We start from the raw sequence: 24,476 nt of genomic DNA on the forward strand, positions 1-24,476 counted from the left end.
TGAGCCTCAAAATTTTTGACAGTTTACTAAATTGTGTTGTGCCTCAGCTTCCTCCTCTGTAGGATGGAGAAAATCATAACAGCTCCTCCCTCATCAGGATGGTGTAAGAATTAAGTTAGATGGGTGTGTATAAATGGCTTAGGACAGTATGTGGCACAGGGCAAGCACAATAAATGTTAGCTTTGATTATTACAGTAGCTGTTCAATAAAGGAACGAGGGTATTTCAGACAGAATGATTCCTCCTGTGCCAGGGGTTGACTTGTCAGGGCAAGAGACTGAAAGGCATTGGAGTTATTGCCCCGCAGGACTGACAGATGAACTATCGAATGATTTTACCTGGTGGGGAGGGACCCAGTTGTTTCTCAGACACACATCCCAAGTACTAGAGGACAATCAGAGCACCTACTGCCCAAAAGCTCTGTCACACCTCTTAACTCATCTCCTTCTAATGACTATAGGGCTCATCATTCCCATTTTAGCAGTAACAGAGGCCCAGAGAAGTGAAGTGACTTGCCCACTATCTCCTTGGATAGTAAAGGCAGAGAGGAACTCCTTACTCCCTGGTTAATACTCTTTCTAGAAAGCCTTCTAGCACCATTGCAGGAGAAAATCAATACCCAAGACCTCCAGGGCAGAAGTTCTCCAGAGCTGTCATGTTCACTAACCATTAGCACTGATCAGGAAAAGGATACTTTCATCTGTCAGAGTGATGCTGAGGATGTATCTGGCTCTGCCTCTGATTTGAAAAGAAAGACTTCCAGGGAAAAGGTCGCAGAAGGGGATCTGGGATGTATGAGAAAGAACCAATTCCCTACCTTAATACAGCCCTTTCCTGGTACAAACAAGGACAGGCACACATCAGATGCAGCTGGACTGCCTACCTAGTCGACTGTTTGGCCAGCATGGCCACATAGGTGACCACAAAGCTCTGAAATTTTGCCCGCTGCTCCTCCCAGCGATCGTCCACCGAGTAGTAGTTGGGCAGGGGTGCTCCAAAGAGGATCTCACTGCGTAGGAGGGAGCTCTTGAGGTTTTCTGCGGAGAGGCCCTCGTCCACGTACCAGTAGAACTCTGGGTGAGTCATGGCCAGCTCTAGGGAGCCTGCAGGGGCAGGGGTCAAGAGGTCCAAGGAGCTCAGTAAGTCAGCTCCCACAAACCTTCCATCAGGGTCATCCATCCCTCCTCAACATCTCACCCCTTTTTAAGGAAATGGAAAACTGTCCCAGCTTGGGCTGCCTACAACTGTCTCTAACAAGACAGAGGGATGGTTTAGAGAAATCACTGCTGCCCAAAAACAGCAGCCCCCAAGATCTGCTCAGGCGGCTCCCACTAAGTTTACAACTTCATTTCAGCTTGAACTTCACCTAATACCAAGGCTCAGTCTCTGTAGTCCTGTAACTCCTTCCCATCCCAGTCCCACCTTCATCTACTTAGGACCCTGACATGTCCCCCTTAAAAGACATACCGAAGCTCTGCCCCCACAGCCAGTCTCTGTCCCCTCCCCATCCTTTCTCAAGTCTCACCCCTAATGTACCTCAAACTGATCCACCTTTATCTTCCTGCAACCTCAGCCTCTTTCCAAATGCCCAGTGCTCTGTAACCACATGCCAGCTCCCCTCTAACCAACGTCATGCCCAAGTCCCAGCCCAAGCTTTATTTAACTCTGGGCACTCTAACTCTCCCAATCTTCATCAGTCTAGGTATGCACCTCCTTCCTTGCCTCCCTCAGATCCCATCTCACATCCAACCCTCCCTGCCCTGCTTCAATAAAAGGCCTGCAGGTCTGCCCAGCACTCAGCTCCAGCCTGACTCCACTTCACAGCCAGTTTCAACTCCATCCTCTTATCAACTTGCTGAATACTGCAGAGTCAAGCCTTCTTTAAACTCCAAGCCCCGCCACCACCTCATTAACCATGCCCCTTCACCCCAAGCCCCACCTATTCTCAGTCTCCACCCCTTACAAGCCCCGCCTCCAGGGTCCTTCAGACCAGGTCCCTACAGGCCCCACCCCACCACACCTAGGGCTGCTCACCCCGGATGTCGGCCAGGTCCTGGCCCATGCCATCATAGTAAATCTTGCCACCCCTCTCAGTGGGGAAGAAGTAGGTCATGAGCGAGCTGGGCGGGGAGCAGTAGGAGTAGGAGCCAAGAGGCAGGTCCTTGAGCACTTCATGGGGCTTCCAGCAGAACTCCCGGAAGCCCGGGTGGTCCATGATTTTGCGCTCAATCTCGTGGATTGTGACCAGCCGCTCACTCGTGAAAATGTTGCGCTCGGCGTCACCACGTGCCAGGAAGATAAGCTCGATGCGCCAGTGCGCATGCGTCTGGGTGTTGGCGCTCACATAGGAGCGTGAGTAGTCCCAGCGCGAGGCGCCGCGACGGGCACGGGTCTGATTGGCCGTGGCTGCTGTGGGAGGCGGGGCACTGGGTGGACACCGCCCACTCTTGTCAGGCCCCAGGTTTATCGTGGCTTCACTCTGGTTGGCTGCTGGCCTCTCCAGAGGTGGAGCCTCTCGCCGTAGACGCCCGCTTCGATTGGCTGTTGGCTTCTGGGCGGTGGCAGTGTCCCACAACAAGCCGTTCTCCGTGGCTACAGCTACCACCGTGTGTGGGGCGCGGGCGGCCGGCCGCGAGCGGTTCCGTAGATGTAGCTGCTGCAACTGCTCTGTGATGAGGCGCTGAAGTGTCTCAGAAGTGAAGTCCGCCAGGTCGCGCCGGTTGCGCCCCCAGGACCCAAACTGGGATTTGAGCGCCAGCGCGAGGGCGTCAAAACGCTGGGAGGCCTCATGGTTGCGGATCTCAAAGGCATTGTAGGAGATGTCAATGTCCAGTGGCGGGTAGTAGAGGAACATGAAGGCTGACAAGGCCATGGGGATGCTGCAGCCCAGAAAGAGCACCAGCCCTGCACAGCACGGATTGGTGAAGGCCCAGCCCAGGGTACTCCAAAAGCCCGAGGCCGGGGGCCGGGACGGCAAGGTCCAGCGCCGCCAGCAACAGTGCCTCCCTGCGCCAGCGTGGGGCCCCGGCTTCTTCTGGCCCCTCCTAAAGGCCTCACCCATTGTCTCCTCCTCCTCTTCCTGCTCCTCCTCTAGCCACACATCTTGCAGCAAGGGGTCATCCTCTGAGTCCATAGCCTACAGGAGAGGGAGAGGGTGAGCAGGCTATACAGAGAAGGAGAGGATGGTGCTGCCATAGCTGCAGTCGCCCACCCTGAGTGTTAGCCTTGCCCACTCATAACCAAGACAGATACTACAATGGAATCGCATCAAACAGGCACTTAACTGCACTTAACTGAATTCAACCACATATGTACAAAACAGAAAGAAAAAATCCTGTTATTTGCCCATCACAGTTCCCAACTAGATCAGGGCTTTCAAGGCCACTGAAAAAGGAGAATCAGCACCCAGTTGCAAACAGAAAAGATATTCCTCCACAAGGAAAGGATATTCGAGGGGAATTTTGATTATGTAAGATTTCCCAATTTTTGCTGCATTCTCTGATTTTAGAACTCAAAGCCAATGTGAGGTGTGACTTCATCGCAATCACTTTTATTTAATGAGCAACTATAAAGCCGTCCAAAAGTATCAGGGTAGAAGGGAAAGAACACGCTCTCTGGAACTGGACCCTTGTTTGGGTCCTGGTAGTGTGAACACTGGCAAGGGAGTGAGCCTCAGAGTCTGTCTTTTAAGCACAGGTGGCCATTCCTGCTTCACATGATTGTGGGGAAGGTCTAGGGAGGAAGCACCCTGCAGTCTGTGTGGTTTGTTATTATACATCACATGAATACATTTCTTTGCTCCTCTCTGGGGACTGTAATGTGCTCAGCCATTGTCCACGTGGCTCTGACAGCGCTAGATGCCTGTCATAGTCCTCAAGAACTCTCAGTAGCTCCCCACCCCTTCTTTGGGATGCTGCAGCTGCAGCCACTGTTTGTCGGGCTCAGACCACTTAATATGCAACTCCAGCGACGTCAAAACTTTGGGCACAGACAGAGGCCGGGCATCTGTCTCCCCAAGATGTGGGCATAAGCAGCAGGAGGGCCTGGCAGGAGAGGGCAGTCTGAGGACTCCAGCAGGGTGGCCCAAAGGCAGGAGGCCCCCCCGGTGTCCTCAGGCATGGCCTGCCCCCTTGTCCTGCTTGCCCTCTGTTTGGACGGAAAGAGACTCATTATCTAGTTAGACGCCAGGCAGTGAGAGGAGGAAGCTAATTATGCCAGCATTGGCTAATTAATGCTGCTTTTCCTATTAACATTCTCTAGAATGCTCCATTTCAATTAGACGGTCTGTCCGGGAAGAGAACAGGCTGCCATCATCCCAAAGAAAGTGAAGAGAGGGCGAGGGGAAGGAGGGAAACAAAGAGAAAGACAGACAGGACATGGGAGAGATGAGAGACAGAGAAAAATAAAAACAGGAGACAGGAGAGTGGAGTTAGGGGGCAGGGATTGGTGACAGATGCAAATAGGGAAATAAGGGAAGAGAAAAACAGAAGAGTGAGGGAGACAGCGCCAAGTGTGGATGAGAGAGGAAGGCTTGAAGGGGAGAGAGGCTGGAAGGGGCAGGAACTGCTCCAGAAATATTAGAGATTCCTACAGATGCAATAATTAAACTTCTCATTTCTGATGCCCTAAACCTAGCCTCCTGAGGAGATGTTACCTGTGCTGAGGCTCAGTTTGCATCAGCAGAAACTCGTGGGAGTAAACCAGAGGCAGCTCAGGTTCACCCCATCTCCAAAGGGCAAACCCAAATCTGCACCTGGAGGTGGGGGTTGTGTGTGGGAGCCTCCACTCCACCCCTAACTGCTGAAGGAGGAAGTTGATGGTAGTATAGTGGAGAGGGACACTGGATGCTTGCATTTTTTCTAGGGACTAAATTCATCCATTGGCCCCCAGCCCCTTATCCAGGGTACAGTTTTCAATGTGTTGGCATGTGAGTAGGTCCAAGACCAGGATTCTGGGTCATGTCAGCACTCCCTGAATGATCCTGCTAGCCCATTGTTACTTCACTAGGAATGCTACTTTCTGCTCCAGAAGTCCAAGTTTAAAACATCTTTCAAGACCTTGTTCAAGTGTCACTTCTGCTAAGAAGACTTTCCAGATCTGAACACTAACCACCCCCACCCCTTCCAAGATATGTGTCCAAGCTTCTCACCACACTTCTGGGATAAAAATTTACTCGAGGACAGGGAGGGAGAGGCACTGTAGCAGTGGTAAAGGCCTTGATTTGGGAGGCAGACAGACTTGGATGCAAATCCCAGCTGTATGACTTAAAGCAGGCAGTATATTTCTGAGCTTCAGTTTTTCCATATGCAAGATAAGGCTAACAGTACTCATCACAGAGGTTGCTTGATGATATAAACAGCAGGCTGACCATAGTGCCTAGGAGGTATAAATTGCATAAGAAATGATAGTCACTGTTCTTTTACACTCTGCTTCCTCACAAAAGGCTGTGAACTCCTAAAACATCCATGTGGTGCACTGTATTTGCCAAAGATGGCCACGACAATGTCTCCCATCTCACATGTTCTCATGATGTGACTGTAAGACTTCTCCCACCAAGAAATTATATCTTCATTCCTTCCCTTGACTCTAGATGCTCTGTGACTTCTGAGGCTAGGTTAAAATGGAGATGCAGCTTCTACCTGGCTTTCTTGGGACATTCATCCTTGGAACCTAGCCACCATGCTGTAAGGAAGCCCAAACTAACCCATGCAGAGACTACATGTAGGAGCTCCTGCTGACAACCTAGTTGACTGCCATCATCAACCACCAGATATGACTGAAAATATCTCCAGTGATTCTGGGCCCCTAGTAATACCCAACCTTCTAGTAGTCCCAGTTGAGACTCGGGAACTGTGGAGTTGAGCTAAGCCACCCTCTCCTGTGCTCTATTCTGGCCCACAGAATCCATGAACATAGTATATCTGCTGCCATACATCACTAGGTTTGGGGTTAGCTGTTCCATAGCAATAATAAGTGAACAATTGCAATGGAACTCTGTCCCACACGACTTTGTGTCCTGCAGTCTGTGCTTGCTAGATTTAAGTGATGAGAAAATTAAGCACAGCCATTTGGTCTCCCAGTGAGAGCCCCACAGCCCAGTAGACCTAAATTCCAAAGGAGCAGGGACTTGTGTTCCCTGCTGGGTTCCCATGGTCTAAAATACTCCTGCCTGGGGGCCGGGGTGTGTGTCAGTCATTAGCAGGTATTTGTTAAATGAAAGAAGGAAAACGAATCTCAGAAGCAGCAGAAGCATCTGGGTTAGATATTAGGTAGAAATACCCCCTGGACTCTCCTTGGACAGAGGACAGTCAGATACCAAATAATATAAACATAGGGCAGAGAGCGTGGTTTCTTCTGTCTTGGGTGCGAAGGCTCTTGGAGAGGATGAGACAGATGAGCAGGAAGTAGACCTGATGGTTTCTTTTACTGTCACTGCCCTCCCCCCATCCACTTCCATGCCCTCCTTCCCAGCCTACTGCTGAAAAGAGAAGCTGTCATGTGGGGTACCACACACGGCTCCAGATCCAGCTCGGCTTCAAACTTTCCGTGTGGCCCTGGGCATGTCCCGGCCCCTCTTGGTGACCTGTCTCCCCCATCTGGCGGTGGAATGGTAAAAGCCCAGGTCCCTCCAGCTGTGACACCCCCAGACTCTCTGAGCAGCCCTAGTCTACAGGCCAAGGGGGGATGGGTACAATCTGAGCGTCTCCACCAACCCAGCTAGCAGCTGGGGTCTGACACTAATGCCTCAGCTGACAACACTGTTCTCAGCACCCGCTCCCAGGATGGGCAACAAATCACAAATTTGTTTTCCTTTTTCAAATGATGGGAATTGATTAGCTTAGTGAAGTGCTCCAGCTGCTCCGTGGAAAGGAGATAAGGATGGCTTCTTTGATATTTGTCACTGGCTCAGACAAAGAGCCCGAAGTCGGGCTGTGATCACCAGGGACTGTGATCCAGCCTGTATGATCTCCCATTAGGGTGTTCCTGCTCCGTGACCTGCGTGTGTGCTTTCTCCCTCCCTCTCCATCTGTCTCTGTCACACACACTCAGAGATAGTGAGAATTAAACTCTGGGACTCCTGGGATCTCATGAACCAAGGTGGACACACATCCATGGAACATGGTCTCCCTCCTCTTGGGCAAGGCAAATGAGACAGCCTCCTAAAGGGGAACAGCAGACACTGGGGAGCCTTGGAGAAAAAGAACTTGGCCCAGTTTCAAGGGCCAAGCCTGAGGCAAGCCAAGGCCATAAAAAAAAAAACAACTACATATATATGCATTTTAAAAAACCCATTAATAGTGATTATCTCTGACTAGGATAATTAAGGGTGATTTTTATTTTCTTCTTGATACTTGTCTCTTTCCAATATTTCTACAATGATCAGGTACAGCCTGCCTTTTAGAATTATAAATAAATGTTATATAAAAACATGTTTAAAATAGGACATGTATGTATGTGTGTAGAAGAGATTTTGCTAACAGCCTTCAACTCTTTGAGGAATTACTATAATAGGCATGGGAGGAGGTGGGGCTCTGTCCTCCAAAAAGAGAAACAGGAGCGTTGCAGCAAGAAAGACCCTGGTTAGAAAGCAGAAGGACCTAGGGAGAGCGGGAGGTGGTAAATGCCCAGCGAGTGAGTCACTGTGGAGTCTTCTGTTCCCCTGAGATGGACAGGGGTGGCGGGGTCGGGGGGGGGGGTTCTTTAAAATGACCGGGGAGGAGATCCTGGTGTGGCCCATTTTAAAAGTCATATTGAACTTGCTACAATATTGCTTCCATTTTATGTTATGGATTTTTTGGCCATGAGGCATGTAGGATCTTAGCTCCCCAACCAGAGATCAAGCCCGCACCCCCTGGATTGGCAGGTGAAGTCTTAACCACTGGACTGCCAGGGAAGTCCCCTCAAGGTCATGTTACAGTGGCCGAGTCAGGGCCCTTGGCTCAAAGGAGTGCTCTATCTGTTCCATCACCAAATTCAGGGGTGGGGTGGGGGGGAGTTTTAGGCAGTCCAAGGGAACAACTAGGTCTGGGGAAGATGACATGGGGACCTACAGAGCCAATACAGGGAAGCTGTTTTTAAGGTCTAGAAAAGAGGCATTTGTCAAGTCACAAGGCAGATGGACTTCCGCATTCAGACAGAATGGGACTTAGGGTGGGAAGTGGTATTGCCTCAAAGACACCCCCAGCCCCCTACTGGGCCCTGCTCTTCTCCAGAAAGGCTCCCAGGGATGTGGACCCACCCCCGAGCTTGCCTGTATCCCTGTTTACAACTTCCCTCCTTATGGCGAAGGGTGACAGAACCCTTCCTTCTTCATTCCCGCATCCCAGCCAGACTATTAAAATGTAATCAAAAAATCACATTAGCCATGCAGATTCGGCTTAAAACACGTATATGTATATATAATTTAACGGCAATTAGGAGCTAATCAGCTTTTTATTCTTGTCTCAGGGTGTTTTGCCTCCCTGGTCCTTGAAAACATCTTGGGGTCTTTGATTCTCTTACTCTTGGGCTGAGAGATTTGGGCAGAAATTCAAACTGAGACATTTTGAGTTGAACAGTTCCATTTTCTCCTGATGTGCGGAAGTGGGGATATTGTACCCTTCTCCACTCCCTGGTTATGGATCTCCCCTTTGGTGAATTCAGCTCATCTGGGTGGGAAAGAGATGAAAGAGGAGGATTTGGTCCCTCCTTGGTGCCACTATCCTAAATCCTAATACCCCATCTTCTGAGAGTCTGCCACCCTCTATGTGCCCCAGCTATGTGCCTGCCATCCAGAATTCCAAATTTTTCTCAGAGACCGGGAGACCTCATTGTTCAGATCTTCTCTTCTCGGAGATCTGGAGACCTGAGATGCTCCATCTCAGGCAGGGAGGCTGCAGATACACTGCAGACATGGTGCCAGAACTGGGTCAGAATCACACAGATGGGGTGAAGCTGAAAGTCCAACTAGCGCAATACAGAAACTGACACCCAGGTGGATAATCCTAACATAATTAGCTGTGCATCTATGTGCAAACACCCTCTCTCATATATCAGCCCCGCAGGGGAGGCTTTATAAGTTCCCCATTTTACAGAGTAATAGACAATCATAGAGGTTAAGTGACTGTCTTGTGGTCACACAGCTTAATAAGGGGTGGAACTAGCATTTAAACCTCAGGTCTACCAATCCCAAAGCCTGTGTTCTGTTTACCATTCCAAGCATCCTTGGAGTTCCTTGAGAACTGAGGTGCTGGTTCTCACTGAAGAAACCCATTGCCTTTTAGCAAGACTGCAGCATCTACATAAGACATGAAATCACACAGGTCTCAGCAATTCACCCTTTGGTAGGTTTCAGGCAGCTCAGGGCATGATGCAAAGGAAGGCTCCAGCAGTCTTGGAAGCCTGGCCTTCCCTTCAAGGAAAGCATGGGTGTGACAGTTGATTTTGCACGTCAGCTTGACTGGGCCACGGGACGCCAGCGCGTCTGTGCTAAGTGGCTTCAGCTGTGTCGTTTCAAGTCCCTTGAGACCCCATGGACTGTAGCCCGCCAGGCTTCTCTGTCCATGGGATTCTCCAGGCATGAATACTGGAGTGTGTTGCTATGCCCTCCTCCAGGGGATCTTCCTGACCCAGCAATCAAACCCATGTCTCATGTCTCCTGCATTGGCAGGCACGTTCTTTACTACTAGCACCACCTGGGAAGCCCCATGGGATGCCGCGTATCTGACCAAACCTGACTCTGGATGTACCGACTGTGTAAACCAGATGATCCTCCCTAACGCGGGTGGGCCATATCCAATCAGTTGAAGACCTGAATGGAACAAAAGGGCTGAGTGAAAGGGAATGCTCCCTGTTGACTGCCTGAGCTGGGACACTGATCTTTTCCAGCCTTCAGACTCAGACTGAAACACTGGCTCCTCCTGGGTCTCTATAGTCTGCTGGCTTTCAGATGGGAGGTTACATCACCAGCTCTCCTTGCTCTCAGACCTTTGGACACAGACTGGAACTACAGCCATCCGCTCTCCTGGGTCCCAGCTTGCCAACTGCAGACCTTGAAGTCTCAACTTCTCTATCTATCTATCTACCTACCTACCTACCTACCTACAAGGGCTTCCCTGGTGGCTCAGATGTTAAAGAATCTGCCTGCAATGCAGGAGACCCAGGTTCAATCCCTGGGTAGAGAAGATTCCCTGGAGAAGGGAATGGCAACCCACACCAGTATTCTTGCCTGGAAAACTCCATGGACAGAGGAGTCCAGCAGGCTATAGTCCATGGGGTTGCAAAGAGTCGGATACAAGTAAGCAACTAATGATTAAGCAACGACTAGTATACCTACCTACCTAATTACTTAACCTACTTCCTATTGGTTCTGCTTCTCTGGAAGAACGCTCACTAATACAATTTCCCTAGAGGTAAATTGTGAGTGAAGCAGGGAACCCCACTTTAGCATCTGGATCCTACAACCCTCCTAGAAACTTCTCTCAAGAAGCCCCAAGTCCTACCCAAAATCTCAGACAAAAATGGGAACAGAGCTAGCAAAGGTCCTCCAAATCCACAGAAGAAAGAGTGTGGCTGAGTGACTTTCTGAGCCCCTCCCTCGAGAAGACCCTAAATCTACTACCCCTATCCTCCCTGCCCCAGCCCTGAGGAAGTCTGGCTTTGTGGCTGCAGCTGAAGCAAACACCTGTACCTACTTACTTCCCATCAGACCTCCTGCCCTCCAAGAAACACCATCCTCATTGGCTAAATGTGCCAGCAGAGGGCAGAAAACTTAAGAGTGACCACTTCTTCCCCAAAGAAAATCTGGGCTTATTTATTGTAAGCCCAGGTTGGGGTGGGAGAGGGAAGAGGGTTGGGAGGGGGGCTCTACGGGGGAGCCTGTCCAGACCCCTCATTTCTCAGAGAAGACCAGGCTGCAAAGATGGGGCACATGAAGGACAGCTGGGCTCCCCAGGCTGACAGCTGGAGAGGAAACTGCGGGCACTGACTCGTAAGCCCGACCGCTCGATATATATCAGGCAAACAAGCTTTGATCTCATCTATATATCACCCGGGCTTCCCTGGTGGCTCGGAGGTTAAAGCATCTGCCTGCAATGTGGGAGACCTGGGTTCGATCCCTGGGTCTGGAAGATCCCCTGGAGAAGGAAATGGCAACCCACTCCAGTATTCTTGCCTGGAGAATCCCATGGACAGAGGAGCCTGGTGGGCTACAGTCCACAGGGTCGCAAAGAGTCGGACATGACTGAGCGACTTCACTTCACTTCAATTCATATATCGCCCAGGGAAACATACCAGCACCAGAGAAACCAACATTAATTGTCACAACAGCCTAGGTTTCCCCCATTCCACGTGTTCTCTCTCTGGTGGGCTCAGTGGAACAGAACTGGTCCCCCAAGAGAAGGAGGGATGTCTGGAACTAAGAGCACCAGGGCCTGGTTTTGGGGAAAAAGGGCAGCAACAGTCCTGAGTTCAGACTCTGACTCTGCTTCTAGCTGGGTGCCTTGGGCAAGTCTGTTTCTTCATCTGTAAAATGGGGTGGTGACACCCTGCTTGCTGAGTCACGGTCATGAAGAGCCTCAAAGATGAGAAGTGCCCCAAACCCGGCCCATGTGCATAGGCAGGTTGGCAAGTCGGCTAGAACTGACTCTTATTCTTTGCTATGTCAGCTCTCCTTCCTAGGTGATGCTAGTGGGTAAAAATCTGCCTGCCTAAGCAGGAGGGTTCAATCCTTGCCTGGATTATGAAGATCCCCTGGAGGAGGAAATGGAAACCCACTCTAGTATTCTTGCCTGGAGAATCCCATGGACAGAAGAGCCTGGCGGGCTATGGTCCATAGGGTTGCGAAGAGTTGGACACGACTGAAGTGTCTTAACACGCTCACACACATCAGCCTCAGACTTTAATATGGATCAGAAGCCGGGCAGGCTTGTTAAAATGCAAACTCCTGGGCCAGGCACTAGATCCCATCAATCATGCTTGGGGGTGGTACCTAGGAACCTGCATTTATACCACCTCCCATGTGATTCTTTTGTAGGTGGTTCAGGACTATTCTGTGCAATACCTTGCTGCCTTGGCCAACCTCCCAGTTCCCAGTGGCTTCCTCCATCAGATGACTTTGCCTTTGGCCTTCCCCCTGCTGGTGCTCACACTAGCCTCTTCTCAGGCTAGTCCTGCCTGCCCCTGGCTCTGAGGATGGCCTCAGGCTCCTGGATCTCTGGCCAGGACTCAGTCCTCCAACCAAGTGCCCCTTCCTCTGGCCCTGGGAGGGAAGAAACGATGACATTCAGGTCTGCCATCCAGCTATTCCTGGTGGGGCCAGGCAGCAAAAGAAAAGAGACGACCCTGTGCAAGGGGCTGGCACCGCACTGAGTGCTGCTGTGTGCTGGAACTGGTGCTTTGCTTGTGGACTCCTCATCTGACCTAGCCTCAGCTCTCTAAGGCAGTTTTCAGGAGCGGGGCTGAGATCTGAGCCTCTGCAGGCCCAAGTCAGAGCCCGTCCTTTTAGCCACTGAGCTCCACTGTTCAGAGTATCTCACCCACTGAACCACTCTTGCCCCTCCCTCCCCACTCTGTTCCGCCTGCACAACTCATCAAGCAGTCTTGCATCTCTGAGAAAAAGGCAATAGACGCTTAATAAAACCAGCAATACTTACAGAATCAGTGAAATACAGCCAGGCCCCCAGATACTCCTCACCTGAAGGATCAGAAGGTTCCTGAAAACCCCCCACTGCATGCCTGGACCCAACTGTCCAGGTTGCTCCTTCCACCACCTCTCCCCCTGGCTGCTGCCTGGAACTCCAAGAGAGCAGGAGGGCCCAAGCGGCCCAGCAACCAGTTGGCTCCCCAGCCCTCTGACTGCTGGATTAATAAAAAATAAAAAGATCCCCACAAAATACAACCAATAACCACGGCCATAAAAGCCAAATTGAATTCCTTCCTGGCTGATGAGCTCAGAGCCCTTCTCTCTCTCTGAGACCCGATTAACAAATATGTAAAACAATTCCCCTTGTGTCTCCTCTCCAGCTCCAGCCAGCGCTTCCTGTGAGCTGAAGCTCAGGGACAAGGGAGGAGGCGTCAGCAGGGGATGGGTCCTGGGGCGGCAGCAGTGGGACCTGCCCTGCCACCAGCCTGCTGTGTTACCTAGAACAAGTCACTGAACATCTCTGGATGGGTGGTCCCCCATCTGTCAGATGGTGGGTAGGGAGAAATGCTCTCTAAACCCTCTGATTCTTAGCTGTTGCCCAAGACCGGGAGACAGAGAAAGGAGAGGGGGGTCCCTTTCATCCCTATTCAGCAGTTAATGTATAACTGGGTGGGGGCACACTGTGGGGTCCTGATAAAACATCAAGCCAAGAAGCAGGAAAGGCCAAATAGCTTATGCTGGCTGGATGCCGTCAGCTTCACTGGGACATAGTAGGTGGTAACCTGCCAGTTCTTAGCTCTGGGGAAGCTCCAGAGACCACTACCCCGTCCTCCCCCCACCATATACACCCAGATCTCATCTGTGGGTCTGGGGACACTGCAAACACTCTTCTTGTCCCCATACCATGAAAGAAAAGCTTAAGGGTAAATTGAAAGCTGAAAGAAAGCAGACACAAAGTGCTCAAACCCATGTCAGGGAATGGGGGACACTACAACTAGTTAGGGATGGAGTTCTAGGAAGGGGCTCTACCCCCAGCCTCATTGCTCAGAAAGAAAGTGAGGAACCTTAGGAGGAACCTCCCCTTCTGAGCACTGGGGGCACCCCTAGCCCCTGCTGCTAGGCCTCGGGGAAAGCCCAGGAGGCCAGCACCCGATGAAAGTGCACATCAAGGTGATGCTGGCAACCACCGGGGTGCTCACGTTCCCAGCCTTGATCCTGACCTTGATCTTCTCATCCTGAGGGATTGAATGATGCTGCATCTCTGCAGCAACTTACAGCTTGTAGATGATTTTCACACAGGTTTTCTCATCTCAGGAACTATTTCCAATTTGCAAACAAGAAAACTAAGGCTAAAAGAAGTCAAGGGAGTTATTTGAACCTGACTTCTGATAAGCTCAGTCCCAATCTCACTATATTAGGTTGTGAGCCTCACATGTTGGAAAACTCTCAAGAGCTCTAGAATCAGCCTTCCCAATCTCCACTGATGCAGGGGCATATCCCCCCACTTCCATCCCAGTGTCTGTCCCCAGGAGTCATTCTGACCACAGGCACAACCCTGGCTCCAGGGAAGGGAGAGAAAAAGCACCCAGGGCTGGCACCCAACTTCACCATCTTGGGTGCGTGTGCTGTCACTTCAGTTGTGTCTGACTATGTGTAACCCGAGGGGCTGCAGCCCCAGGCTCCTCTGTCCATGTGTCCATCCTGGATATCCAGATGGAAACATACCTTCCGTGCCTGCACGGGGGAAGGGCTTCCTGGCTGCCCTGCTGATTGACAGCTCAGGTGCGTATGGTGGAGAGGGAGGTACACTTGGTACCCTCCACACCTGGGACCAGCACAGAGGCGCTGGCAGCATGGGAGGGGAGGGGCTGATGCTGGCCCTCAGCCCACCTGCCATGATGGTGCAGCTGCCTGTGGAGACAGGAATGGAGGGCTGGAGATGAGCTGGTGGAGCAGAGGGTCCAAGAGGAGAGCAGACCCCAAGTAGCACCTCTCCCTAACGCTGCTGCCTCTCCCATGAAATATTTGGGAGACTCAAGGTCCCAGGAACTCAAAACTGCTGCTCCTGGCAACAGAGGCGAGGAAAAACCTGACAAAACCACCCAAGCCCCAGAATCTCCAGCCCCTTCTGTCCCCCTCCAACCCCACTCAATGGTGCAGTGTTATCCCAGGTCTCACAGGAACCTTCCTCAAATCCTCCCACAATACTAGAGCTCAGTCTCCTATTCACTCGTGACCTGGGGCTAGTCTTTAGTCCTTTGTGAGCCTCAGTTTGCCCTTCTGTAAAATGGGAGGGCTGGACTAAATGAGATTTCAGTTATTTCCTAGTTCTCTCACTTTGGAGTCCTCAAAAAGCCAGGACACAGAACTGTGATAACACAGAAGATGGGGTGGCTCAGGGCTGGGGGGGCAGTTGGGAAGGTGAAGAGAGCTGCAGACTTTTGGGGGTGCTGGGGCTGCAGCTTCCATCAGCTTTGCAGTCTCCTGAGTTCCAGTCCTTGCCACAGCCGGGAACTAGAGGAGCCCAGAGGTCAGAGGGTCCTGCAGGACAGGGTGGGGGCTGGGTGTGTAGTGAGAGGGCAAGGTTCAAGAATTCAGACAGACTACCTCTGCCTAATTCTGAGCTGAAGGGTCTTCCAGTGGACAAGAACAGTATTCTTTGCCTTATCAGTACTTGGGGTCAGATCCTACCAAATCCAGGCCAAGGTCAATGTCCATCAGCCCCAGTTATCATGAACATATTTACATATTCATTCACTTGTTATCCTCATTTGCTCGCTTATTGGTGCTTGCTATAAGGACTTTCTGTTAAACCATCATTATCTTCACTCTGGGATGTCTTGAACTCCTTTCCTCTCCAGGCTCCAGGAACTTTTCCACCACAGATTTATTTTCACATTCATTAATGCCCAAGAGTGCCCTCGGCTGACACATCCCTGTTCATCACAAATTCCCAACTCCGTTACTCTGAGATCACCCACTCGAAGCCTCTGGAAGAGCAGGTCACCAAGTCAGGAACTCTTGCAGGGAACATGCAGCAGCTACTAACCTGTAACGCCCTTCTGTAGCCAGCCTCTTCCCAGCTTCTCCAGTTGGAAAAAGGAAGGGTTTCCCCCCTGCTCCCCGACCTTGGCTGCTGAGAAATCAAAGCCTGATTTCTCTCTAGCTTAGCTGAATGTCTCTCAGGCCCGGATTGCAGAGCAGAACCAAAACCAACATCCTGCCTTTGTGAAGTCACAAGATGATGTTTTAAAAACCAGCAAACAATATTTCAAACAGAAAGTTCGCACATATGATTATGTCCAGAGGGATGCAAATCCCAGCTGTATCAACATGGGATGAAAAGGGGAAACTTCTGGATGAAAGCCAGAATAACCCTGCCAGTCTTCCAGATGTTGCCTGCATCTGGATCTCTGAAAAGTGACCCGTTCAGTGAGTTGGCCGTCAAGGAGCAAATGGTCAATCCATGTCACCCTGTCAATCAGGACTCAGCCCGAGCCCACTACCCAGATTACTGAAGGATCCAAAAGATAGTTTGATTTCAGTCCTACTCATCTGCAAGGACCCAAATCAAGGCCAAAGTGTGAGCCTCAGGCATTTCATGGTGGTCATGATCCTGGTACTGAGTCCAGCTTGCCTCGGTTTGAGTCCTGTCTCTGAGGCTTACTGGCAATCTCTTTAGTCCCTCGGGTGCTTCACAGTTCTCATCCTTAAAATAGAATACTAACGGTAGCTATCTCATAGAGCAGGGCTTCCCAGGTGGCACTAGTGGCGCCAGTGCAGGAGACCTAAGAGACTTGGGTTTGATTTCTGGGTTGGGAAGATCCCCTGGGAAGAGGGCACAGCAACCCTCTCCAGTATTCTTGTCTGGAGAATCCCAAGGACAAGGGAGCCTGGCAGGTTACAGTCCATAGGGCGGCAAAGAGTAGAACACAATTGAAGAGACCTAGCCCTGCATCTCATAGAGCAGGTGTGAGGATGCACTAAGATAGTACCTACAAAGCCCTAAGCCTGGCAGGCAGTAAATAGTCAAAATATGCCGGCCATTATTATAATTGTCATTATCACCAGGTGATCACCCTGCAGAACTCTCCCAACTAATAACAGGAGAAATCCTCCAGGACAGTGCAAAGGCCGATACCATGGGGAGACAGGGATGAAACACTCCTCCCCCAAACATCCTAGGAACACCAGTCTGCTACAACTGTTCCAACTCCGAGCCCCATTTAAGCTGCCTTCCCCCGAGACAACAAGATCACCACATTCTCCTTCATGACAGGAGTGGCTTCCAGCTGGCAGTCATGTCTCCTCTATTAACAAGGTTTGGCAAAGGATGCATCATCCAGGTGCCAGTATGTGTGTTGGATGCCTCCAGCAGATGGCTGGGTGGGAATGAGCTTTCGCTACCACGCCCCTTCTCCCACCAAGACATCAAGCCAGGGAGGGCACCCAGATGCCACTCACAGGAAATTTCCTTCTCACTGTGAAGTGACCACTTGCCTGGATCATGTTCTCTGAGCCCCAGAGGACACTTGGGTCCCTCTTCCACTTCTGCTGGGGGACCTGGGTGAGCTCTCACCTACCCATTACCTCTGGTCGAGGCAGGGGGTGTTGGGGCAGGCCTGGGAGACTCTGGTGGGCTCTGCAAGGACAGAGACTGAAGTCTTTCGACTTCTGCATGCCTGGCACACAGTGGGGTGCTCAGGTAGACACTTGTGGGATGGGGGATTAAGGAGAAGGCTTTTTCTGGTAGAGGAGATTTAAGCCTCTGGACACTGTCTCCCAGGTCATCATTTCCTAATTCCAACGAATGCTCCCTATAAGAGATTTGGATGGCACCTACTGGCATCTAAATTCAAGCCAATCCTTCCCATTGTCCCCACCACCTCCTCATTCCCAATGGTCAAGTTCACTGATACAGCAAGACCCTAATCTCCACCCAATGGCCCTTTCCAAATTTCCCAGGTTCTCAGTCTACTTCCCTCAGAGGGGGAAGCAAGGAGAGAAAGCAGGATGCCAGAACTAAGGGTATCTACAGAAGTTCCACATGCCTAGCAGGCTCTTTGCCTTGAGTTCAAGGAGAAACATACCCAGACCCTCCGCTTCACTAACATACCAGGAGCTGGTCCCAGGACCCTCTGCTGGGCTTCTTCCTTCCAGGTTTTGGTAGAGGCTCAGCTTCTGCTGCAGAAGGCAATGGCAACCCACTCCAGTACTCTTGCCTGGAAAATCCCAGGGACAGGGGAGCCTGGTGGGCTGCCATCCATAGGGTCGCTAAGAGTCAGACACGACTGAGCGACTTCACTTTCACTTTCATGCATTAGAGAAGAAAATGGCAACCCACTCCAGTGTTCTTGCCTGGAGAATCCCAGGAACGGCAGATCCTGGTGGCCTGCCATCTATGGGGTCGCGTAGAGTCGGACAGGACTGAAGCAACTTAGCAGCAGCTTCTGCCAGCACTAATGCCAGCAAGCATGACAAGGCCTGGAGGTATAACATAAACAGCCTGCTGGTGCCCATCAGCTTCTCCTTCCCCATGGCTTTTATTTCAAACCTTCTCCCTCTTACCACCAGAATAAACCAGCTAGTGTAGCCTCTGCAGGGCTCCATCTGCCTCTTTCCTAGCTATGTGGCTTTGGGCAAGTAAGTCAACCTCTCAAGCCTGGGTCCTTCAATTGCAAAGCATACCTACCTCCAGGCTTGTTGTGGGGGTTACATCAATTAGCCCATGACAAGTTTCCCTGGTGGTTCAGAGGTAAAGAATCTGCCTGCCAATGCAGGAGCCTCAGGTTCAGTTCCCAGACTGGGAAGATGCCCTGGAGAAGGAAACGGCAACCCCACTCCAGTATTTTTTCCTGGGAAAACCCATGGATAGAGGAGCCTATAGGGCTACAGTCTATTGGGGTTGCAAAAGAGTCAGACATGACTTAGTGGCTAAACAACAAAGCTTTTATCAGAGTGCCTGGCATGTGGCAGATATTCTGTACCTTTCTGTGCCATTGTTCACATGGATGAATGCAGGCACTGGGCAAGTCAACGGGGTTAGTCCTGATATCAGCGGGGATGTGGAGCAGAAGACTTGGCAGTGAAAACTAGCTACATCTCACCTCTGTGCTTGGAAGGGAATGTTATGTTAACTGCCTGCACCTGTTCAACCCCCTTCACTGGATGCTTCCCACACACTCAAGGAGTCTAGCCTGGCCACATGGCACACAAGCCTGGGATTCTGAGATTCAGGCTCAGCCACCAACATGCTGTGTGATGCTGAGCAATTCACTAACCCTCTTCTGAAATAACTTCCCATCTACAGACACCTCTTGCAGCCCTAATCTCTTGAGTTAAATCATTTTTCATAGTCCAGGCTTCACAGCGGGGCTCCTGCCTGAGCCCATCCCCTAGGCAGACAGGTCTGGGCTCTCATGGTTGGGGACAGAGTCCAAGATGTAAAGGTGAAGACCCAGTCCCAGCCCCAGTCCAGAAGCCCTGAATACCAAGCCTAGGATGGTCAAAGCTAAACTCCACCCTTACACCTGACCCAACCGGCAGAGGAATTTACATTCTTTTGAAAACCATCACATTCATGGGTTTCTTGACAAAAAAAATATTTATTAAATGAATAGCAGAAACTATGCAGGAAGAAAGTGAAAGTTGCTCAGTCATGTCAAACTCTTTATAACCCCATGGACTCTACAGTCCATGGCATTCTCCAGGCCAGAATACTGGAGTGGGTAGTCGTTCCCTTCTCCAGGGGATCTTCCAACCCAGGGATCAAACCCAGGTCTCCTGCACTGCAGGTGGACTCTTTACCAGCTGAGCCACCAGGGAAGTCCAAGAATACTGGAGTGGGTAGCCTATCCCTTCTCCAGCAGATCTTTTCGACCCAGGAATCAAACCGGGGTCTCCTGCACTGCAGGTGAATTCTTTACCAGCTGAGCTACCAGGGAAGCCCTAAAACAATGCAGGGTACTGGACAAAATAGGGGTTCTTGGTTCACGCAGATGAAAATCTGACCCCAAGTTGGCCCCTTCTAGCTGTGTGGCCTTAAGCAAACCTCTTCACTTCTCTGAACCTCGGTTTCCCCACATATTAAATGGGGATAACAATCCATATGCCATGAGATGGTTGTGAGGTTGAGATAGATCAAGCATAACACTTAGCATGTGGCACACAGTAGATACTCAACGAAAGGCAGTTATTATTATCGGGACTGCTATTACAAGCCTGCTGCACCCACTGTAAAGCAGAGGAAGCAAGGCCATCAGTCCTGTTTGGTGCTCATTTCCAAAGAGTCCTGACTACCACAGACACATCCATCACAGTCCTCCCACCCATCTACCTTCCTTCCAGCTGGTGTGGAGTGGGAGCAGCTGTCTGGTCTCCCCCATGGCCAGGCAGAGAGTTGAGCTCACAGTGGGAGGCTCTGCCACCTTTCCTGGACCAGTCCTGGCAGCATCCCTGCCTCCAGCCTTAGTCGAGCAGCTGGAGCGTGCATCGCACTGTCTTGCCTGTGAAATGCGACTTTTGGAAAACATGCGTATTTGTGAGTTGGTGTGTGTTTCTATTTTGGGCCAACACTGCCCTCTTTATTTATTTTCCCTGGGCTTTGCGTTTGGAACCCAGCTCGGAAGGGTGTTTTGACAGACTCTGACACCGCTCCAGGCTTCTCTGGCAGGAGACACACTCAGGAGTGGGGAGGGTGGGCAAGAGGAGGAAGATTTCAAATGATGAGCCCTCTGCCTTGGCTAAGAGTAACAGGCGATCAGACACCCCTGCCTCACTGTCCCAGCCCTCAGCTTCTCCATGCGTGGGTGGGGGAAGAGTGTAAGAGGTTCTAGTGGGAGAAAAGAGGGGAGAGGGAGAAAGGGGACCAAATAACCAAATCAGAGGTTCTAATCATCATAGAGCTAACAACATTATCAATACCAATAACATCAGTATCAATGATTGCCACCGCCATCCCATTTTTATGACTAAGAGTGGGCTTACTGATTGCCCTCAGGGAAACCACCTCATCTTCTAGCATCTTGTTTTGCTCATCTGTAAAGGTGATTTTTGCAGTCCCCAGCTCATGGGGCTATGAGAAAGCGTTGCTCAGCCAAATGGTAGCGATGACTATCTTCCCTCCTGGCTGCAGATCCTGGCCAGCTGCCCACAGACAGCCTACTTGGTAGCGTCTTTGGGACTTGGAGCTGATGGCCAAGACTCTACCCACCAGGAACCGCCTCTAAAGCTGCTCTCAGCTAGTCAGTCCCGTCTCTGTGGTCATTTGCAACCAGCCTAGAGTCTGCCTTAAGGGAGGAAGGGTCTCAGACAATTCCACCTGCCTTTGAATGACCAGGTGAGTGGCAGTGGAAAAGAGGGGAGGAGCGCTGTCATTTAGTCACTAAGTTGTATCCGACTCTTTTGTGACCCAAAGGACTGTAGCCCCACCAGGCTCCTCCGTCTATGTGATTTCCCGAGCAAGAATATTGGAGTGGGTTGCCATTTCCTTCTCCAAAACTATCAGGGAAAAGGGCTTAAACCAAAATTCCAAGATCCTGAGGGTCAGGCAATCCAGGTTTTAGTCCTGACTTTTCTACTTATTTATTCGTTCATCCACTAATTTTCCACCAGCAGAACCAGGGGTTTATGCATAGGATAAACTGACATAGAAGAAATGCCTGGCCCAATGAAGATGGCACTTCAGTGGTGTGACCTCATGAATATTACGTGACATCTCTGGTCCTACAAAGGAAGTCATCTGAACATCTGTTGCTCAGGGGACAGGATGCCTTCACTGGTGGCAGGTGCTCTGAGGAAGGGGAAAAGTGCCATAAACTCTGGGGTTAGAATCATAATTTTCAGTCCCACCCACACTCAAGAGACTCAGAGAAACACCAGTGTCCCACACTATTAGGGCCAAACTGGGATGCTTGAAGGTCACCTCAACCAGCCCTATCCTTGTATAGACGGGGAAGCCTAAGGCTCAGAGAAGGGCATTTGAGCAGGGGGGTACTGGGAGCCTGTGGTCAAGCTGAATTTAGGACTGGACCCCTACTTCTACTCCTTCCACCACTTCACTTGGACTCTTCCTCTCTCAGCTCAGTTTCTGGATTTTAAGGGACTTGCTGTGATTCCAGAACTGAAGAATCCTGGCCCCTCGAAGACTGAGAGGGATCTGGGGTGTCTGGCCCTGGGGATTTCCTCGGGGAGGGAGCAGAACTCCTCATGGGGAGGAGGGTCAGAGGTATGGGGGCATGGGGTCCACTTAAGAGAATGGAGTCAGCTCCCCCTAAGGGTCAGCCGTTTCCGCATTGGAGCAAAGACTGACTGGATCAGGCCCAGGCTGCAGGAAAGTTAAGGAGAGAGTGAAGGCAGCTGGGAAAGAAGAATTGGGAAAGACACAGAGGGCAGTGGTCAGGAGCGGAAGGCGGAGGGGAGATAAACATGGAGAAGGGGAACAGAACAGGGAAACAAAGAGACAGAAAGTGCAAACAAAGAATGATGCAGGGAGACGGGGTGTGGACCTTGGTTGCAGGAGCTTTGTCTGGAGTAAGAAAGGGGAGCAGGCATGAGGTGGTGAGCTGAGCAAAATGGACTCTGAGTCCAGTACCAAGATTCTGTAAGGCTGAGCTTCTGTCTGCAGCTTCCACTGGGCCAGGTTACTCCCTTCATTCAGCAGATGCCCTGGTTCCTGACCAGGTCTGCATTGGGGAAGGGGGAGGGGAGGGCTTGCTTTGTGGCTTTGTGACCTGCTGCTTTCCCCCAAAGGGTGTGTGTGCATTTGTGGGGTGAGGGTGAGGGGTTGTGTCTGCAGGAGGGAGCCTGTGATCGCTGAGCACCCCTGTGAGTAGCCAGAGATGAGATCTGGAGTCTGAAGCTTAGATGTCCGGAAACAGCAGGACCTGAGTGAAGACGTTTCTCGGCTTGCTGGTGCTTGTGAGAAAATGTGTGTGTCCACGTGCTGGTGAATCTTCCGTGTTTGCGGACTGTGTGGAGTGTGGGTGGATGTACATTGCGTGAGTGGACTATGAATCTCTGCGGGGATTGTTTGCAGGTGTGTGGTTTGCGGGTAGATCGGTGTGCGTGCATGCATAAACTCTGCGTTGGTGTGTGCCTGGGTCCGTGGGCGCGCGAGGCGGGGTTTTGAGTCTCCAAGGCCGCCTCCAGGCGCTGTCCGCGGTACTGACCCCGGGCCTCTACGGGCGGGACCTGCGCCCAGTCTCAAGAGGAACATAGGGCCAAACCCTGCAGCAGAGAGGAGCCGAGGAAAGGACGGCTCCTGGGAGGCGCCTTCCTAGCCCAGCTGCGGGCCTCCCGGGGAGTTGGGAAAAGTTCTCCCACGGCGGGGTTGGCTCACAAGAGTGGGCGCCACTCGCGCCGAAAATCTTTCCCAGGCCCTCAGCTCCACCACCACGGCCCAGCTGCCCACTCCATCTCCACCCTCACTAGCGTTCTCGGCAGGGCCCGCAAACCCTCTCGCGCTCAGCTCCAACGCCAGTCAGGTGTGCCCCAGTGCTCCCGCGCTCCGGACTGGACCTGTGGCCAGGTTAATCGGGCCCGAGGACTCCGGGAATGTCCTGCCGAGAGCATGAGTGCGCTCTGGCAGAAAGTGGATGGAGAGGAGGTCATTAACCTTTCCCAACCCCCTTCGTGAGCTCCTACTGGGTGAGAGCCTGATCCCTGGCGGCTTCAGGCCGATGCTCAACTTTTGGAATCAGCTGTACTCCCGCGGGGACTAGCAGGGGACTAGAGGTCGGAAGCGTCGCTGTTTGTAGACATTAACCTGGCTGGTGCTAGTGTCCCGCGGGGAGTTGGTGCGGAGCTGGAGCTCGGCCGCGGGGGGCGAGGGCTAGCTCTGGGCTCTGCCCCCCACTAACTGGCTTTCCCGGAGGGTCCGAGGCCCTCCTCCCGGGCTGGCTGGACAGCGGGAGAACTTCACATACAGACCCGCGCAGGCCGGGGTGGGGGCGGCGCGGATGACACCGCCCCCTCCGAGTCATGCACTCCCCAGCTCCGAGACGGATGGTGCCCAGCGGCCGTCGCACTCACCTCGGCTGGCCAAGCTGAGCTGGTTGAGCCGCGGGCGCGGGAGGGAGACGCACCGGAGGGGCCCAGGGCTGCGGCCACCTTGCCGTGCGGACTTGTCCCGTCGCGGGAGCCGCAGAGAGAAGCTCTTAAGAGCTGCGAGAGGCCGGGGTTCCCCGCTCTGCTCCAGAGCCCACAGACGGTGCACTGCCGGGTGTGTGTCTCGTTCCCCAGCGCGCAATCCGGAGCTCAGCTTGCTGCCGCCGCCTTTTATTCGCCGCCCGCCTTTGTTTGGGTCCGGGCTCCTACCACCGGGAGCGGGGGTGTGCAGGGCAGGCTCAGATGCCGCGCCGCCCCCCAGACCCTGGCGCCGCCAGCCTCCATGCCGCCGGGCTTTGCGTCAGTAGCCGACAAGGGCCTGCGATCTGCCGCGTGCTGCTGTCTCCGAAGCCCGCCGCCAGGCGCCGCCGTGGCCGCCGCTCCCCCTGCGAGAGACGCGCGATGGTACAGCCGGGCTCCCAAAATCAGCGGGAGGGGGGCTGCGAGCGAAGCAGCGACCCCTGTGGGTCAACTCTCGACTCTGCAAAGGGCCCAGACACGGCCCCCTGCCCGGCCGCTGCCCCTTTTCCTAGGTTCCCACCTCTCTCCCCGGCTGCACTCTTCTCCCCGTCCGCCCAGTCTTGGCAGGTTACCAGCCTCCTGGACATTCGAGGGCATCCCCAGGTCCTCTCCGGAGGGAGCTGCCAAACCCAGGCTCCTGGCACCGTCCCTTCCTCTCCCCTCCATTCACCGCTCTGGCCCCAGAGCCCAGAGCCAGGCCAGCTCCCGGACCGGGCTTCCCTCCAGCT

General features: G+C 52.3%; 1 protein-coding gene across 1 annotated transcript in view; it reads right to left on the bottom strand.

The window, feature by feature from the left end:
- DISP3 (dispatched RND transporter family member 3) overlaps window positions 1-23,866 on the bottom strand; it is a 57,270-nt gene extending 33,404 nt beyond the window's left edge. The window contains exons 1-3 of the mRNA XM_018060350.1: window positions 23,653-23,866; window positions 2,034-3,135; window positions 883-1,102 (exon numbers count right to left, since the gene is read on the bottom strand). Of these exons, the coding sequence (XP_017915839.1) occupies window positions 883-1,102; window positions 2,034-3,132 (1,319 nt within the window). The 5' untranslated portion in view covers window positions 3,133-3,135; window positions 23,653-23,866. The remainder of the gene's footprint in view (window positions 1-882; window positions 1,103-2,033; window positions 3,136-23,652) is intronic.

This window comes from Capra hircus, chromosome 16, assembly GCF_001704415.2.
Source record: "Capra hircus breed San Clemente chromosome 16, ASM170441v1, whole genome shotgun sequence".
In the NCBI taxonomy this organism is placed as follows: domain Eukaryota; kingdom Metazoa; phylum Chordata; class Mammalia; order Artiodactyla; family Bovidae; genus Capra; species Capra hircus.